The sequence below is a fragment of the Vitis riparia genome, chromosome 8 (assembly GCF_004353265.1).
Source record: "Vitis riparia cultivar Riparia Gloire de Montpellier isolate 1030 chromosome 8, EGFV_Vit.rip_1.0, whole genome shotgun sequence".
In the NCBI taxonomy this organism is placed as follows: domain Eukaryota; kingdom Viridiplantae; phylum Streptophyta; class Magnoliopsida; order Vitales; family Vitaceae; genus Vitis; species Vitis riparia.
Genome location: NC_048438.1, coordinates 13,531,177 through 13,549,281, shown reverse-complemented (window position 1 = coordinate 13,549,281; position 18,105 = coordinate 13,531,177). Strand labels below are relative to the sequence as shown.

At 34.6% G+C, this 18,105-nt stretch overlaps 2 protein-coding genes across 6 annotated transcripts; both read right to left on the bottom strand.

Annotated features, from left to right (window-relative positions):
* Positions 1-499: 499 nt before the first annotated feature.
* Positions 500-3,137, bottom strand: LOC117921165 (40S ribosomal protein S23). The gene is made up of 4 exons (XM_034838974.1): positions 3,031-3,137; positions 1,167-1,322; positions 963-1,089; positions 500-859 (listed from the first exon to the last, which is right to left on the bottom strand). The coding sequence occupies exons 1-4, from the start codon at positions 3,033-3,035 to the stop codon at positions 719-721; spliced, it is 429 nt and encodes a 142-aa protein (XP_034694865.1). The 5' UTR covers positions 3,036-3,137; the 3' UTR covers positions 500-718.
* A 905-nt stretch (positions 3,138-4,042) lies between these two features.
* LOC117920721 (ribonuclease P protein subunit p29) lies at positions 4,043-15,194 on the bottom strand. 5 transcript variants are annotated; one of them, XM_034838312.1, is made up of 10 exons: positions 15,094-15,194; positions 14,124-14,519; positions 8,028-8,045; positions 7,690-7,766; positions 7,310-7,572; positions 6,947-7,015; positions 6,801-6,859; positions 5,796-5,897; positions 5,502-5,625; positions 4,043-4,643 (listed from the first exon to the last, which is right to left on the bottom strand). In XM_034838312.1, the coding sequence occupies exons 2-9, from the start codon at positions 14,356-14,358 to the stop codon at positions 5,528-5,530; spliced, it is 921 nt and encodes a 306-aa protein (XP_034694203.1). In that variant the 5' UTR covers positions 14,359-14,519; positions 15,094-15,194; the 3' UTR covers positions 4,043-4,643; positions 5,502-5,527. The 5 variants fall into 5 exon arrangements, with proteins under 5 accessions (XP_034694203.1, XP_034694204.1, XP_034694205.1 ...); XM_034838313.1 differs by having other exon boundaries at positions 4,043-4,472; XM_034838314.1 differs by having other exon boundaries at positions 14,124-14,516.
* Positions 15,195-18,105: the final 2,911 nt, after the last annotated feature.

Below are 18,105 nucleotides of genomic sequence, written 5' to 3'. Positions count from 1 at the left end.
TTTGGTGTATATATGTATTTTTTAAAAACCGTTGGATAGGTTTTAACCCACCCAACCAGATCTAAAATCGAACACACTCGAACCACCCAAATTGGGACCTTAGTTATGAACGCCTACGGTTAATTTGAAGATCCAATTACAGTCCTACCGGTCCTGCCCGATGCCTTTTTGGTATATGGTAAACTAAATAGCGCAGAAGTAAGCCTATAAGCACTTACTGGCACTTGGCAACACTCAGAAGCCAGCTCGTATATGAGAGTAAGCCTATGAGCACTTACTGGCACTTGGCAACACCCAGAAGCCATCCTTCAATTTTAGTATACGGCTAAAAACCACATGCTGGCAATTTCCATGGGAAAATATAACTGAAAGTTTAACCAGGAAATGGCCCTGTAATAAGCAGTTTATAGATGGAAACTTCCTTGTTTAGTCCTGGGCGCGGAACAATGGCTTTTTTCTCCTTAGCAAGCATTACCCATGCTACCAGTCCTGTCCTCAGTAATTTCAACAGGGTACATAAAAGTGGGATTAAGGAAAAATGACAAATAAGAATTGTTTGTCTAAGATCACAAGTAACACTGCCAAGTTTCATAACAATTAACTAGAAAATAGATCAAAGATGGTTCACAAAATCCACTCAACAATAAAAATAACCATTCCGAATTCTTAGGTAAGGGTATCAAAAGACTGTAGGTGAGGATGAACTCCCTGAAGAAAACTAAGACCTTGGCTTCTCTTTTTTCTCTTTGAAGAGAGCCAGAAGGGAGACACCAGAGACCTTCACAACTTTGAACCTAACACCAGGAATATCTCCAACGGCATGCCCCTTCCGTCCAAATCCAGCAATCAACACCTCATCCTACACACATCATAAATTTCATGATCAGTGCATTGATGATTATAAAATGCTTAATGATGTTGCAAAACAGAGAATTCAACATGACTTCACAGCAAATACTTACATTCTCCTCGATGTAGTTCAAGCAACCATCGTTTGGGACAAATGCAGCAATCTTCTTGCCATTCTTGATTAGTTGAACTCTGGCACACTTTCTGATAGCAGAGTTTGGCTGCTTAGCCTCAATACCACTGCACATGTTAGACAGCAACTTCTTCAGTTTGCGAAGAACAGTTAACAAAAAGCAAGAAAATGGAAACTATCTTACATCTTCTCAAGAACAATGCCTTTTGCATGAGAAGACCCAGCAAATGGCTTCTTCCATTCATTTCCAAGGTTAGACTTCTTGTATGCCTTGTCAGCCCACCTTTGCCTTCTACGGTGGGACTTCAACTTGCGACCAGCTCCCATTCCACGTGTCTTCCTGTGAGACAGTCACTTTTCTGATCAACTTTTATCTAAAAATAGGCCAGAGATGCAAATCCAGAAAGCATAGTATGCTCCATTCCATGGGAAGGTGTAGCAAAGAGAAGGGGAACTTGAATCACATAACATGCACCAGTTCAAAACCTATACAATTATTAGTTTCCAAGTTCCCATCTCCTTTTGCATGATTCTAGGTTGGATGCCATGTAACTGTTAATTGTTGGAAGCAGATAATACTGGATATAAAACTACTTATTCAATCTCTTTGATAGCAGGGGCTAAAGGGTAGCAAAATGGGAAAAATTAATATTAGGAAGAAAACAAAAAATCTTAATGCATAATTACTAGTGTATCTTGTGACAGAAAACATCAGAACAAAATAAAACATACAGCTCAGGATATTAATCTTCTTAGATATTTATCTTCTTAGTCTATTATTCCCCTGTTCATAAAACTGAACAGGATATGAGTAATCCATCAGCAGGCACATCAAGGCACTCTCTTGCACGACCACTACTTACTTTTCTTGCAGGCAGGGAATATTGAGCTCAGCCAAGACTGAATTAGTCTCCCTGGGAAAAGATAAGAATGACAGGTAGAGTGCTTATGCCTGGGCCTCAAAGAAGCCAGGCGTGGAGATAGGTTGTTATTTAAGTTTACACTAGTTGATTGGGTAGCCATGAGGAGTCACAACCACAAACAATAAATTGCTGCTTCTATGGCAACTTGTAGCCATGCTCAGCAAAAAAGATCAAGATGCCAGTTTTGGGTAACCTCCTTAAGCCTACAAATTCCGACCCCTTAAACTTTGTTTGTGAGCCTGTTTATTTTCTACTCTATCAAATATGTTTTAGTTCCTTGGGAGGAACTATCAAAAAAATATTCTACTTCCTAGTACAGAGACTGACAAGTGCCTGAGTAGTATAATGGGATTGATAATTATCAGGCAAAGGCCCCTAGATCATCTGGTCTGTGAGCTTGGTTTAAAGCTTCCTTTTAATAGGCAGGAGATGCCACAACACCATCAACAGAAGACAAAAAACCCAAGCACAATTGCACAATTGTAACATGTGAACCAAAAACCTCACCGATTATTATTGTTCTAAATTCATTAATATAATTCTGATCCATTGGAAAACCTAAATGCAACTTAAAAACACAATACTGATTTTCAGAAGATTCACAACTAGCAATGATAAATCTAAACATATCTACCAGATAAGAAAAGATCTATGGTTTGCCAAGAGACGGAAACGAAGGAATCAAACCTCCTACCTTAGAGATAGTGTAAGGCAACTTCGATTGGTTGCTAAAAGAACGTGATAAAAGAAATGAAATTAACATTTTGAATCTCATGTTAAACATTTTCTAGGTCTAAAAGGAACAAGAATCTACATTCATCCAAGCCCTGATACAATTAATCGGCTTGGTGGCTGTGAACCGAAAGAAAACCTAAGGCCAAATAAGGGTTTATAGTTTCCTTTTGTCTTGACACGGTTTTTCTTGGCAAACAAACAGGATCTGAGCATGAATAAAACCTCAAAACGAATTAAGAACCCAAAAAAGCATATTCAGAAACCCTAGAATTCTTGAAAATGTAAGAGACAACTAGAGTTCAACATGGAAAAATGATGAAAAGAAACTGGATATAAACATCTTCGCAACAGGCTTCAAATGTAACTAGAAATCGAATAGAGCGTTCGTACCCCATGGCGACGGAGAGAAGTTGTTCAACTGCGGCTAGGGTTTGAGAGCTTGGAGGAGGAAGAAGGAGCCGCCGAGTAAAACCCTAATCCTGGAGATCGATTTCTCAATTCGTCCAGCTGTATTTATAGAGCTAAGAGTTGATTTGGGCCTAATTTGGGGGCGTAGATTAGCATGGGTTGGTTTTTGGCAAGCCACAGTCGTCGGCCCAATATTTAGCCCAATAGAAATTTCTAATAGGATTTCTCATGGCCCAACCCAATAGTAATTTGTCTTATTCAAAATGTGACTTAACCCATTCACCTATTCATCTCAAATTTGGAAATAACCGAATTAAATTTAGAAAACGTTTGGGAGGCAACTTGATCTATTACTTATTGACAATTGTTTAGGTAAACTTTTTATTTTAAAATAATTGATTTTAAAAAAAATTATTATAGTTTTTATTTTCTTAATTTCAGGCATTGATGATATTTTTTTAAATTAGTTAACGAGTTGGAAATAATAATTTTTTTTATTAGATTAAAAATTTATTTCTTATTTAAAAACTAATAGTTTTGCAATTAAGAGTGAAATAAAAATAAATAATTTTTTTTAATGAAATACAAATATTAATACAATATTAAAATTATACTTCAAAAATATGCTCTTTTAGTATATTAAAATAGAGTATATCATTTCGGTTTATGATCAACATTGTTACGGTATACAGATTGCTTGCATTTTTGGTCTTCCAACAAAGCATAAATTTAGTGAGCCATAATTTGACATTATGGTTTTCCCAGAAAAAAAACCCTAAAAATCACATCTGAATAGCGGGCTGAGCTTTGTGATTTCTATATATATCCGCTTCAGTAGCTCTGTTTTGGATGACGTTTCTGCCTGGTTGCGCTGAGCACCCTGGAATAGGCCGTCGCAGACGATGATTACGGCTCCGTGGGCATCAATGGGCTTAATCATGAATCCGAAACTTTCTGCTAATCTCAGAAAATCAAAAACCAGGAATGGACAAGGTTTATGAATTACGATCCCTTTTCCTTTGGTTCTTCACAATTTTGTCATGAACCAAACACAGGCTCAGGAGATGAGTCAGAGGCTAATAGTTGAAGGTAAAAGCAATTACAACTTTCTGAATGAATTTCCCAAATAAAAGTTTCTGAAAACACCAAACACATTTGATTCCTAGAAAAAAGAATACCCTTCTAAAATTAAATGTTAAAAGTTATTATCAGAAAAGCATAATACAATGATTAAGGCCTTACATAAAGACCACCTGACTGAAATCACCCTTTAATCGCTTTCTTCTATTCAAAGTGGCTATGAAGCTAATCTGAGCTGCCTCTGCCTATATCTACCAACCAAACTCTGCCCAATCAACCATTTATGTTGCAGGTACCTCTTTGAAGTTTCTGTTATCCGTGGTTTCATTGCCCACTTCACCTTCCTGCAATTTAGTCAACAATTGAGAGCCTTTGATAGAGATCTCAGTTAAAAGAAAAAGTGAGACGCAGAGAATTCTGGTAAGCGCATTTTTTAGACATTCAAAACATAAATATGTTGGGCCAAATCTTGAATCCAACTGCTTGAGGCAGCTCTATGCACAGTTGGATAGATCCTGAAAAATCACAGCACTAAATGAAACTCCCAATACAGATGGAGATGTAAAGCATATAGGAATAATTAAAGTTTCCCAACATCCAAAATGTAAATAAGTGACTTCTTTATTTGTGGGATGCTGCTTTATTGGAAATAAGGTTGGCTGTCCCTGTGTCAGTCACCTAATAAATTATGAATACTTCAAACAGAAAAACTTACTGACACTAGTCAAATAGAAAGAGTTTATTTGATCTTGCAAATCTTGCAGGAGATGAAAAAAAAAGATAAATAGTAAGCCTGCATCTAAAAAGCATGGCTGAGATTTGGAAAAATAAAAAGAGAAAAAATGGAAAAGAAATTGCTTCCCATACTCAGGAGGACTTAAGAATTTTATCAACAAAATATCTTAGTGTGCAGTAAACAAGCTTGGTCTGCACTCCTAGAATAATTACCCAGATTCTATTTCCCCCATACCACAGCGCCTAAGAATTATCATGCTTGTTCTGCAGATGCAGAGGTGTTATATGAGTTTCCTAGAACCACATCATGGATCTAGTATACTTCAATCTCGGAGACATTTGGAATCGTTCACTGATATGGACTATAAATAAAATCTCCTCATACACTTCCCCCATTTCCATATGCCCATTTTTTTTACATCGCCCTCTACAAGTGATATAAGTTTCATTTAATTTAAAAGATATAAAATTCAGAAGAAAAAAAAAGTAACATCTAATAAAAGAAACTGAAATACACACACACACGCAAGAGGTTATCAAAAAATTGTATGCCACTACCATCTCCACAGTTAAGGCATTTTAGCATATGTGTGTGCATATGATAACCTTTTAAACTCCAAGGTAGATAAGAAGATCACCTTAGATGCAAAGACCAATATCAAGATCACAGGGCTAAATTTCTTGAAGTGAGTTTGTCTCCCTGCAAGGTGACTTTCCAGCAATCTGCTTGGAAAATGAACACAGACCCCTTTTTGGGCACAACTGCAGCAGTGCCAATATGGAATAACAATCAGATCACCAGCAATCCCAGAAATGGATTGCAGGATATTATTTCTGCTCATAAGTAAATATGTAGTACAGAACTATAAACATTAAAAGATGAATTAGTTGCACTAGTATTATTTTAAAACTTCTACCGGTGGATGGATTACCTCGGAATTTATCATCTTGTGTAATTATACCAAGTGTTTCTGCAGTTTCACGAATCATCATACCACTCACTCCATTGAAGGCAGCTATCTTACACTCAACAACTGCCAGAAAACATTAAGTAAACCACTAATACTGAGAATACATAAGGTGTGTCATGAGCATTCTGGTAAAGAGAGCTGATTTTTTTCATCTTATTGTTTTTAATTGTAATTGTAGCTTGGCTGTTTACTACACAGATAAGTCTGTCTATGATATATGTATCATCTTAGGGTCAAATGTTGAGGGCCATGGCCTAAAATGCATATATATCATGACCGTTCATTAAGATACAATTCAAAAATATAAAAGGAAGTCCTCTATGAAGTTAATATGTCCTATCTCCCATTTGTGCATGACTTGTAGCCATTAAATAGTTTATGAAGGCACTGTTGTGAGAAGTGTTAAGAGGAAGGGTGAGGGAAAAGGAAAATTAAAAGAGAAGAAAAAGAGAAGAAAATAAAAATAAGTTTGATCTCAGTAAATTTTTTCTCTAATTCTTCTTCAACTTTATTCCCTTCTTATATAGGGAATGGCAAACATGACAATGCATAAATACATTTCAATATATTTTCTTTTCCTTCAGATTTTCATGGCAAATCAAATAACAGAATTTGATATCGTTTCTAAATTTTTTCCTTCCCAGGTTGCTCAAATCCAAATGGAGTATAAATCTCCCTAGAATATTTTCTTAGCTGGAATTGGTTTCCACAATTCACAGCTATTTTCTTCTTCAGCAAGAAGATTTTCATAGTTCCTTCAAGGTGTCACAATTGAAACAGAGACAACCCCTAGGGTCAGTGTGGCCTGATGACTACCACACAAGTATGCTAACTTCACATCAAGGAGGCACCAATTGCAGTATGGTTTTAGATTTTTAGAAGACTATAGAGCTGGGCAGAGTAAGGCAATGGATTTGCACAAAACTGCAGACTAGTGCTGCAGAAAATAGTAGCATAGAGAATAACCTAGAATAATAGCACCATGTAGGTCTGCACTGAGAAGAGGCTGAACCAACTGATTTTTCCTGAAGCAAAAAAAATGACAAAATGATAAACAAAAAAGATATAAGAAACTGTCTATTGCAATATCAGTACAGAAAAGAGTATCTTACCCATTATTTTTAAGAAGTTGCATCATGTAGCCTTTCCACATGTCATGCATCGGCTTGAAAATATCATACCTGCAACCCAAACCAACAATTAACAGACCAAACTATTCAAAAGACATGTTGGATATGCAAACTTGACAATCCAGGACTTATGTGCTACATGAACATTTTTTTTTATCAGAAGCTACATTGACAAATATCTGCAACTACAAAACACCCAAACAATTTATATAGAAAACACCACACTCCACCCCAACCATGGCCCAATTCCAAACAAAGCATCAAACTGAACAACACTCCTCTGGATTACCATATGTCAGCATTATGAAGTTCAAGTACAGTATGGGGGGTAAGCATTAAACTCACCTATGGAGCTCTTGAGGCAAATTCAATGATCCACATCTTTTATTTTGCTTCATGGATATGTGTTTTCTGGAGTTCTTCGAGTGGCTCAGCAAATCCCTGATACGAGCACCTGAAGCACCACGTCCTTGTACAACATTATCAAGAAGGATCCAATTGTCAAATTTCATACTTCTGGATCCCATCATGTATTTATGAGCTGAATCACCATTTTTGAGAAGCTCATGCAAAATTTTATCCGCTGTGCTTCCTCTTTTACTAGTGGTCTGCATAATTATATGGTATGTTAAGAAAAGAAGATTAAAAGTACCCTCTGGAAAGTAAACCAGCTAGAATAAATAGTTCCAAAGGTAAAATCTAACTTAAGAATGCAAAAAAATTACTTTTGCATTTGTAGCCAACAAATTCTCATGAACGGTTTGAGAGAGCTGAGAATACGCTGGACCATTTGCTTCCACATCTGTAAATTAAAATTAACAACTGTCTTCTTACTAAGCAAATAATATAAATATATGATGACGATTACAACAAAAACAAGAGTCCTATTTCTACACAACTTGGGGTTGGGTGCATGAACTGTGTCTGCCATTCACCTCTAGGGGCATGCCTTGATTGAATTAAAGACCACTGTCCCTTTTCTTCCTCAAACACTATTGGATATTCAACCAAATAATAAAAATACATATCCTTTTTTTCACTGTCCACAAATCGACAAGAGTACCTTGTGAAGTTGCATGACCTGAGAAAGCAAAATTATCCACAAAATAAGCTAAATCAGAAGTAAATTAGGCAAACAGAAAATTGAACACCAACAAATAACCGAGTCAGAATTTTTATTTTTATTTTCTCTATAGGTAAAACAAAATAAAAAAATAATTGAGACTAACTATTAAAATTTAGAATATTGTCTCAATAAAGCATAAGATATCATTTAATAAAAATAGGGGAACATATGCAAATCTTTTTCAATACAACAAATGGTTTTGCTGACATGACCCACTGGCATCCCAACCCCTTTAAATGATGAATTTAAGCTAGTAATAAGGCTAAATAGAACATAAGGTAAAAACAAAACTTGCCCTGAAAGAGGAAATTGTTGGTTCCATCGATAGTATAATAACAAAGGAGCAAACCTAGGACCATTCAGGGGCAGGAGAATGAAAAACTTGATGTGATTCTGGTAAGCACATTATCTCCTGGGATCTGACCAAATATATATATATTTTCTTTTTGATAAGTAAACGCAGAATATATTATCAGGAGGCAAAAGAGCCGCAAAGCATACAGGGAGTACACGAGGCGACTAAGACCTCCCAACCAAAAAAAGAACAAAACACTCCAACCCCTAAGTGGAGGCTAACCACTCCAAGAAGCCTATAAGGGATCTGACCAAATATTAACACACCCAACCCAACTGACTAGGTCTAACCTAACTAACAACCTCCTCCCTAGCTTGCCCAAACCCACCCACCCACAAAAGAAAAAAAAGGAAAGAAAACCCAGTAAGGAAAAGAAACAGTTTTGACAAAAAGAAAAGATAAGAAAAAATCCCCAATCCTTACCAATCTGAAGCAACAAGAAACATCTACTTCAGTTTGTCTAGTCTGTAAGTATTAGTTTGCATTTTTAATATTAACCGATAGCAGAAATAAAGAGGCTAGAAAATTGCATGCATGTGAGAAATGGACAAAATGTTTAACTTAGATTATGGGTGCTTAGTGGTGTTAGAATAACCCATAAGGGAATTTTCAGCACCCTGAAGAGGAGATAGATTGCAATGCAAAAAAGCTAAATGTAGAAGATAGCTGAAAACAAGATATTTAGGCTTTGTTTGAGAAGTGTTTTTAAAAACAATTCTGAAAAACAGTTTTTGAAATCATTCTCTAATATTTTGTACAACAAAAATCTATTTGGGAACCTGAAATATTTTTATCTTATTTCTATGTTTTTAAATATGTTTTAAAAATAAATTTTATATTTAATTCTTTATTTTTAATCATTCTTCATATTTATATAATTATTTTTTAAAACAACCCTAAAACAAGTGATAATAACTAAAAACAAAAGTCTATTTTCTAGTTGTCAAACGTGTTTCCCATTTTTTTGTTCTACAGAATAGAAAACCGTTTTCAAAGATAGTTAACAAGGCCTTAGAGGTTACATGTGCAAAAATGATACATAAAGGTATTAATCTTAAATAATCGTCACTAGTGTCACAAAAGCGTAGAAAAAATAAAAAATGATATTATATTCTAGTAACCTTGTGAGAGTAAACTGCAGTCATAAAATCTAGTTAAATTAGAAAATCTTAGCTTTATTGCATTGCACCCATTCAAGTTTAAAGGAATTCAGAATTAGCCTCCATGCTGTACAGTTTTGACATTAAGACTAAAAGTAGCATGGATTTAAGTCAAAAAACTATAGTTAAAATAAGACATGTTTATCACAAGTTATGTCACAACCCAAAACTTGGCCCATGATCCCAGGTCAAAGGTTTGACCCTAAGGGTTCCTCCTATTCCATGCTGGCAGTCAACCAAAACCCTCTAAATTCTTTTTTTCTACACATACGTCCCACTAGAGTTCTCACCAACTAACAATATCCCAAAACATTACTCAAAAACAACAAGATTAAATAACTTTCATTATAGTCCAAAAATAAAAGTTCACAATTAAGCAACTTAATCAAAATAGGGTCTCATTACAAATTCATAGTTCATAGTTACTAAAACAAATTCCAAAACCACGAACACAATAAAAAAATGTCACGCTCCACTAGGCCGCTCCAGGAGCATCCTGAAGTCCTCCCTGCCCCACCTATGGATCCTCAAAAGTGATATCTGCATCTAAAAAGATGTAAAAAGGAAGGGGTGAGCATTTCCACATTGCTCAGTAGGGTGCCTAACACCCAAGAGGTTAAGGGGGATTACTAAGTTTCAAAAAACACCAAAGGAACATTTCAACAGTATTAATCAAGCCACATAATTTAATATCTAATATTATACACAATTCCACAATTAAATAAATGCATATGAACAGGTGACACATAGTCAATACACTATCGTTCTCGGGCTTTCACCGAAGGATACGCGTCCGCATCCAAATACACTCCCCATTCGGAGTCTTCCCGAGGTAAATTTTTGGGTCTTTCACCCTAGGGATCTCTCTCTCTTCTTAATTTGCCTCACACGGGCTTTTACTTTTCATCACTATTCCATTTTGTTTTCCTTTCATACACTTTTCACAATCTTTATCCTTTCTTCACACAATCATGATACAAATGAATGCCACAATTCCAACATTCCCAATAATCCAATAAAATAAATTCTCCACATCAAAATTTCCGAACATATCCCAACAATTTTTCAAAAATACACATATCAATAAACTTGAAATTATACCACATTTTCAGAATTTTCCAACAATTCTAATAATTTCCAATATTCAAAAATAATTAATTTTCCACCATAAAAATTCCGAAAACATTCCAACCAATTCTCAAAAATTCACATATAACTAGATTTGGAATTATACCCTAATTTCGGAACTTTCCCACACTTCTAATAACTTTTAACAACTCAAAACAATTATTTATCAACCAAAAAGAAATTCCCAAAATTACAAAAATTCCAAATCATCCAAAAAAAATTCATACAACGCCAATATTACCTACTTAAACTCATAATAAAAAGATTTACAATTTTTTTTCAATGAAAACGCATTTAATTAAAGTTTTAGGGTTAGGTCCCCCTACCACAGATCTAAGAATTCAACCGTCAAAATCAAAATCGGCAACCGTAGGATTGTTCCTCTCGTCGAGTACAGCACCTCCTCAAAATTTGAGTCGAAACGGAGGTCGTTTGGCTGTTAAAACGGCCGGTCAAAGTTCCGACGAGAATGAAGAATCTCCACAGCAACGCTTTCTGCCACTTTTCAAATCCCTTGCCTTTTCCTCTTTTTTTTTTTTCTTTAATTCATCAGCCATCATAGGTCATGGCCCAAAAGCCCAACGAATTTATTCCCTTTTTCTTTTAAAACTCAATTCATCCAAGGCCCAAATCAAATCCTTTTTACTTATTTATTCTTTTTTTTTTCACTTGCTTATTTTTTTTTCATTTGCAATTTATTTTTATTTTTTAATAATACACAATTTAATTTATTAAACACTAACCCAAAAATTAATTTTCTCAATTTTATTAATAATCAATTAAAAAATTAATTAAATTAAATTGCTTATTAATAAAATTCAGAAAATTATTTTTTGGGTTGGTGTTTAATAAATTAAATTGTGTGTTATTAAAAAATAAAAATAAATTGCAAATGAAAAAAAAAAAAGCAAGTGAAAAAAAAAAGAATAAATAAATAAAAAGGAATTGATTTGGGCCTTAGATGAATTGGGTTTTAAAATAAAAAGGGAATAAATTCGTTGGGCTTTTGGGCTATGGCCTATGGTGGTTGATGGATTAAATGAATTAAAGAAAAAAAAAGGCAAGGGATTTGAAAAGTGGCAGAACGCGGTGCTATAGAGATTCTTCATTCTCGCTGGAACGCCATTTGGACGGCCAAACAACCTCCGTTTCGGCTCAAATTTTGAGAAGGTGCTCTACTCGACAAGAGGAACAATCCTACGGTGGCCAATCGTGATTCTGACGGTCAAATTCTTAGATTTTTGGTAGGGAGACCTAACCCTAAAACTTTAATTAAATGCGTTTTCATTGAAAAAAATTGTAAATCTTGTTATTATGAGTTAAGTAAGTAATATTGGTGTTGTATGAATTTTTTTGGATGATTTGAAATTTTTTTAGAATTTTTGTAATTTCGGGAATTTCTTTTTGGTTGATAAATAATTGTTTTGAGCTGTTAAAAATTATTAGAAGTGTGGGAAAATTCCGAAATTAGGGTATAATTCCAAATCTAGTGATATGTGAACTTTTGGGAATTAGTTGGAATATTTTCGGAATTTTTATGGTGGAAAATTAATTATTTTCGAATATTGGAAATTATTAGAATTGTTGGAAAATTCCGAAAGTGTGGTATAATTTCAGGTTTATTGATACGTGTATTTTTGAAAAATTGTTAGGATATGTTCGGAAATTTTGTTGTGAAGAATTTATTTTATTGGATTATTGGGAATGTTGGAACTGTTGAAATTATTGAGAAATGTTGGAATTGTGGCATTCATTTGCATCATGATTGTGTGAAGAAAGGATAAAGATTGTGAAAGGTGTATGAAATGGAAAAAGAAAAAAAAAATAAAATTGGAATAGTGATGAAAAGTAAAAGCCCATATGAAGCGAATTAAGAAGAGAGAGATCCCTAGGGTGAAAGACCCAAAAGTTTATCCCGGGAAGACTCCGAATGGGGAGTGTATTTGGGTGCGGACGTGTATCCTTCGGTGAAAGCCCGAGAACGATAGTGCATTGTATGACTGAGTGTCACATGTTCATATGCATTCATTTAATTGTTAAATGTTGTGGAATTGTGTATAATATTATATATTAAATTATGTGTCTTGATTAATACTGTTGAAATGTTCCTTTGGTGTTCTTTGAAACTTAGTAATCCCCCTTAACCCTTTGGGTGTTAGGCACCTTATTGAGGAATGTGGAAATGCTCACCCCTTCCTTTTTACATCTTTTTAGATGCAGATATCACTCCTGAGGATCCACAAGTGGGGTAGGGAGGACTTCAGGATGCTCCTGGAGCGGCCTAGTGGAGCGTGGCATTTTTTTATTATGTTCGTGGTTTTGGGATTTGTTTTAGTAACTATGAACTATGGATTTTTAATGAGACCCTATTTTGATTAAGTTGCTTAATTGTGAACTTTTATTTTTGGACTATAATGAAAATTATTTAATGTTGTTGTTTTTTAGTAATGTTTTGGGATATTATTAGTTGGTGAGAACTCTAGTGGGGCGTATGTGTAGGAAAAAAAAAAAATTCAAAGGGTTTTGGTTGACTGCCAACATGGAATAGGAAGAACCCTTAAAGTCAAACCTTTGACCTGAAGTCATGGGCCAAGTTTTGGGTCACCCGAAATTTGAGTCGTGACAGCGTGGTATCAGAGTCAAGGTTGCAATAATACCTTGGGGTCAATGTTTGTGGGTGCTTGTGTGTATTGTAATGTTATGTAATGTTATGATTTTCTGTATGTGCTAGTTAACGAGCTGATTATTAATTGAATTATGTATTGTGATTGTATGAAAGTGAAAGTTTTGATAGTTGTTGATGTTGTTAAATGGGTACATGTGAATTTATTTTGCTCACCTTGGTAATGTGGTTGAATTAGGGGTTGTTAAATTTAAAATGGCAGGAAGGACCAGAAGAGGAGGATCTAAGAGAAATGAGGAGTTGGAGTCGGTAAGAGAAGAACTCCGAGAAGTAAGAAGGGAGTTGAGAGAGACTGTCTAGTTGATGAGAGGCCAAGGCTCCAGGAGATCAAGAGGCACCCAGGGCCATGAGGATTCAGACCACTCACATAGGAGGAACCCTTAGGGTCAAACCTTTGACCTGGGGTCATGGGCCAAGTTTTGGGTTGCCCGAAATTTGGGTCATGACAAGTTACGAACTTTTATGCTAAACCAAATGCTCTACATGGTAAAACATCAATCGTCATAGATGAGTATGTCATAGATGAGTATATGGTTTATGCAAATTCAAGCTAAATCAATTTTCCATTTTCCTTGGAAATGTTTCTCTAGAAATTAGCAAAGAATGAGGTTATTTCAACATCAGAACAAGATTATGGACTGAGACAGAAATTTAAGAAAACTAAAAGCAGAGGCCCAGTACACAATTAACAAGCATAAAAAGATTACCTTTCTCCAATGAGGCGTTCAATGTGGGCGTGACCGATGAGTCAGTCGGATGAGTTGAAGAACCAACGGAGAAAGAATTTGTGCAGGGACTAACTTTTTCATCTACTCCGCGAAATCGTTTCTTGCTTAGATGTTCCTGCTGTTGTAGAAGCTCAGCCTTGGCAACGGCAAACCTTCGCTCCAACGCTTCCAAAGTGCGTTTCTTTTGATCTTCAAGAATTGTTCCGGTCGCCATGACAGTGGGAATGGCTCCGCCTTCTCTTCTAGGATTGGAAGTTGCAACCAAATTTACAAAATGGCAACCCTAGTTTGACTAGAAATCGAAAAGTGAAAGTTGTTCGACTGTTGTCCCCCGCCCGCTTCTGAGCCTCAATAACCTGGAAGGCTTGATACCTTCTATACAGCAAGAGAGGACGAAATAGTGAAGAACTGATAGGTGATAAATATAGGCAAGGATTGATATGTCAAAAATTTCGGCGATACTTCGAAATATCGGTCGACGGAAATTTCGGTAATTTTTCGAAAATATCGTCGAGTATTTAGCGGTATTTTTACCGATTTTTCGGGCAATTTCCCGATATTTCCCACCAGTCCAGCCCGCGCAAAGGATACAATATCTGTCCAATTTTTTTTTTTAAAAAAAAAACATAAGATGCTATTTGGTAATCTGATCATGATTTGCAGGCAAAGCTTGTGTTTTTCAGCCTGGCTCAAAAATCGTGGATTTAGGGTTCGTGAAATTGAAATCCAATGTCACAAAAGCAAAGAGACCCCTAGAACAGATCCAGAAAACACAGGGAGCAAAAAAAAGCAATTTTTTTGGTTTTCCTTGGGGTTTTGCATGGATTTTCTCGGAAATCAAACGAGGATGAATTTTCCCGGAATTCGAATGGGGGATGGATTTCCTTGGGAATCAAACGGGGGTTGCAAAAAAAGAAAAAGAATAATAATAACATGATTAGATTAGTACCTGCGAAGATTGAGAGTGGCAGAGGAAAATAGGGCCTTTTAGGGATTCTCTCGTCTGGATGGCAACTCCAGAAAAGAGCTTCTTGATGCCCGAGTGAGAGAAGTGGGTGGGCCTCTTGATTTTTAGATTTAGTAGAGATAAAAAAAAGAAAAAAAAAAAAACAAACAAAAAGAAAGAAACAAATCATGAGAACAATATTCCTCTCTCTATATAAATAATCCTTCTTTATTTTGATTAATTCACTACCGGATTTTATAAATGATATTTAATAAATTAAAATTAATTTGATAACATGAACTATTAATAATTTTAATTAATTAAATAAATTAATATTAATAGGAAAAAGTTATTACCACATATTTTTAATAAATTAAAAATTAAATCTTAAATAAAATATTTTATATAAATTAATTTAATTTTTCATTTAAAATGTAATAAAATATATTTTAATAAAAATATTTTAAAATTTTTTAAATAAATATTTTTTTCAACAAGATGAACTCCTTTCATCTAATAATATGATAGAACCACGTCAATATTCATTTTAATGTTAAGGATTATTACAATGTCATATGTATTATATTTATGTTAAATTATTTTTTTAATAAAATTAAATATTTCTTAATTCAATTATAACTTTATACACTTCCAAAATTTATATTTATTATTCTTAAAATTCAAATATAGAATCTATTCATATATCTCTACCTACCGATGTTTATCTTTTTGTGTCAATTACACTTACAAAATAACTTTAAAATGTGTACTCTTATTTATTTTATCATTGTTTTGAGTTTTTTTCAAATATTTCTATGAATTTTAAATAATTTTCGCTCCACCGATATTTGTAAAAAAATATTGGTGAATATCCACCAATATTTTTTCAGTATTTTTAATATATTCATAATTATCGATATTTTCATCATTGAATATAGGTTTGAGAGCTTAACTTGCAGCCAGATTTATTTATTCACTCGTGCAGACTCGCATGAAGGGCTAGGATTTAATTTGGGCCAATTTTGGGCTCGAGATTCCTGTCGGTTGGCTTTGGGCAAGCTGCAGCGTTGGGCCCAATTTTCAGCCCAACGGAAATCCCTATCTGGATTTCTAAAGAACCGACCCCATTATAATTTATTATATTCGAAATGTGACTTGACCCATTCACGTGTTATTCTCAAATTTGGAAATAACCTAATTAAATTTAGAGACACGTGGATGTTTAGTAAATCAATTTAATAATTTAAATTGACTTAATAATTTAATTTCAATTATTAAATAAATTAAATATATTTGATAAAATAATTGAATGACATGACTTAAAATTAAAAATAACTTTAAGTAAAAATAATTAATTTATTTTTAGGTTTATATCTTTATTTTATATTTTTATTTCTATTTATCCTAATTATCTCCTTAATTTATTTTACTATTCTATGATATCTATTGTTTCTCAATTTTTTTTACCCTAATTATAATTTAAGAAAATAAACATGTCAATTTAATAATTTAAAATAAATTTTAAAATAATTTAATCAAACAACCTTAAAATAAGAATTAAATAATAACTTTTAAGTCAATGAATTAAGGATAATTTAACTTAAAATCAATTTAATTTATTAAATAATAAGTATTAAATTTTATTAAACACATTTTTCCTCGTTACTTTTTAATGTAATTAACAGCAATTTAATAACAAAATTTTGATTTTAATTCCGTCTGAAAATTAAAGGTACCATGTGTTCTAAAATTTACTTTTAAAATTAATTTTTTATTTTGTAACATACAATAAAAAATACTATCAAGTAAACCAACAATTTTTTTTTTTTGTTTACAAGAACGTTTTTTAACAAAAGTGCCACCAATCAATCCCCATTCCGTAATGTATCATTTGGAAAAATATTATAATTACTTGGGAAAAGAAGGGAAATAAAAGAAAAAACAAAAGTAAATCCCAATTAGGGCTTTCAATCCGAATCTATGTTTTCCAAACAATTAATAAAAATAAAAAATAAAAGGATTCGAAAGACTCTACGATAGGAGAAGAGGGCATTCAACCAGGAGGCTAAAATAGAACCAGAATTGCTCTTAACCAGGCCTAGAGGGAAACTCTAACAAACACTTACGATTATCATGACTGCAATGCAAAAAAGTAACAGTAACATAACCATGACGGGATCTGGAATTTTTCATGGTGATGGCAACATGGCTATTCCCATTGGTATCATAGGAATGAGCATACCCATTTTGGAGGTTTCACTTTCCATATGTGCGGTCATCTGCTGACTATTCGGGCCACTTGCCAACTTCTTAAGTGTCATTTCTCCAGCCAATGGGTATTTTTGCTATTAAGGAAGGAGATTTGTATTTTCTCTTGTTTTCTACCCCTTTTAATAAGTTTTCCCGACTAAACTTTTGATTGGCAGGGTCAGTCAGCTTTCTCCCGGGGAAGTGGGTATGTTGAGAGTCAAACGTTGGAGGTGGCGTTGCGCTTATGATTGAGGGGGTTGATTTGTGTCAAGCAGTGCGTGGTTGAACACCAACACCCCCCCAAGATGATGTTCTTTTTGGGGATTCATTCCTCGTACACGTCTTGTCATAGCCCTCGGCATCTGCGTCATATGAGTCATGCATGTGGGGGCTCCCATCCACGTGTCACTTTTCCAATCCCAACATTGTCCGGATAGCGCGAGCAAGCAGCGTTCGGATTCTTCCATCCAGACCACATCCAATTCATCTGGTCACAGACAGAAAGGGGCCCTTTCCCTACGAGGAAAGACGACAAATAAGATCGGACTCCCCAAACAGACAGAACCACCCAGTCAAGTCTTCAAGACCCACTGTTATGTGTAATCATTCACGTCTAACATGGGAATGGTTGATGGGATCTCCCTTAACCCTCAAGTCCATGTCAATTAATTACCACATACAACCCCATACCACCAGCAGGTTGAAGGGGTAGGCGGATGCATGGTCAAACATCATGACATATCATCTGACGGCACCTGCCAGCCG

Bases quoted from the DNA above. Each gene is read 5' to 3' on its own strand.
- LOC117921165 (XM_034838974.1), bottom strand. The intron at 1,090-1,166 runs GTAAGATAGTTT...TAACATGTGCAG, and splicing joins GGCATTGTTCTTGAGAAGAT to TGGTATTGAGGCTAAGCAGC. The intron at 860-962 runs GTAAGTATTTGC...TGATGTGTGTAG, and splicing joins TGAACTACATCGAGGAGAAT to GATGAGGTGTTGATTGCTGG.
- LOC117920721 (XM_034838312.1), bottom strand. From the start codon at position 14,358: ATGGCGACCGGAACAATTCTTGAAGATCAAAAGAAACGCACTTTGGAA. The intron at 6,860-6,946 runs GTAAGATACTCT...TTTTTGCTTCAG, and splicing joins CAACTTCTTAAAAATAATGG to GAAAAATCAGTTGGTTCAGC. The intron at 5,898-6,800 runs GTTATTCTCTAT...GTTTTCTGGCAG, and splicing joins ACATGGTGCTATTATTCTAG to TTGTTGAGTGTAAGATAGCT.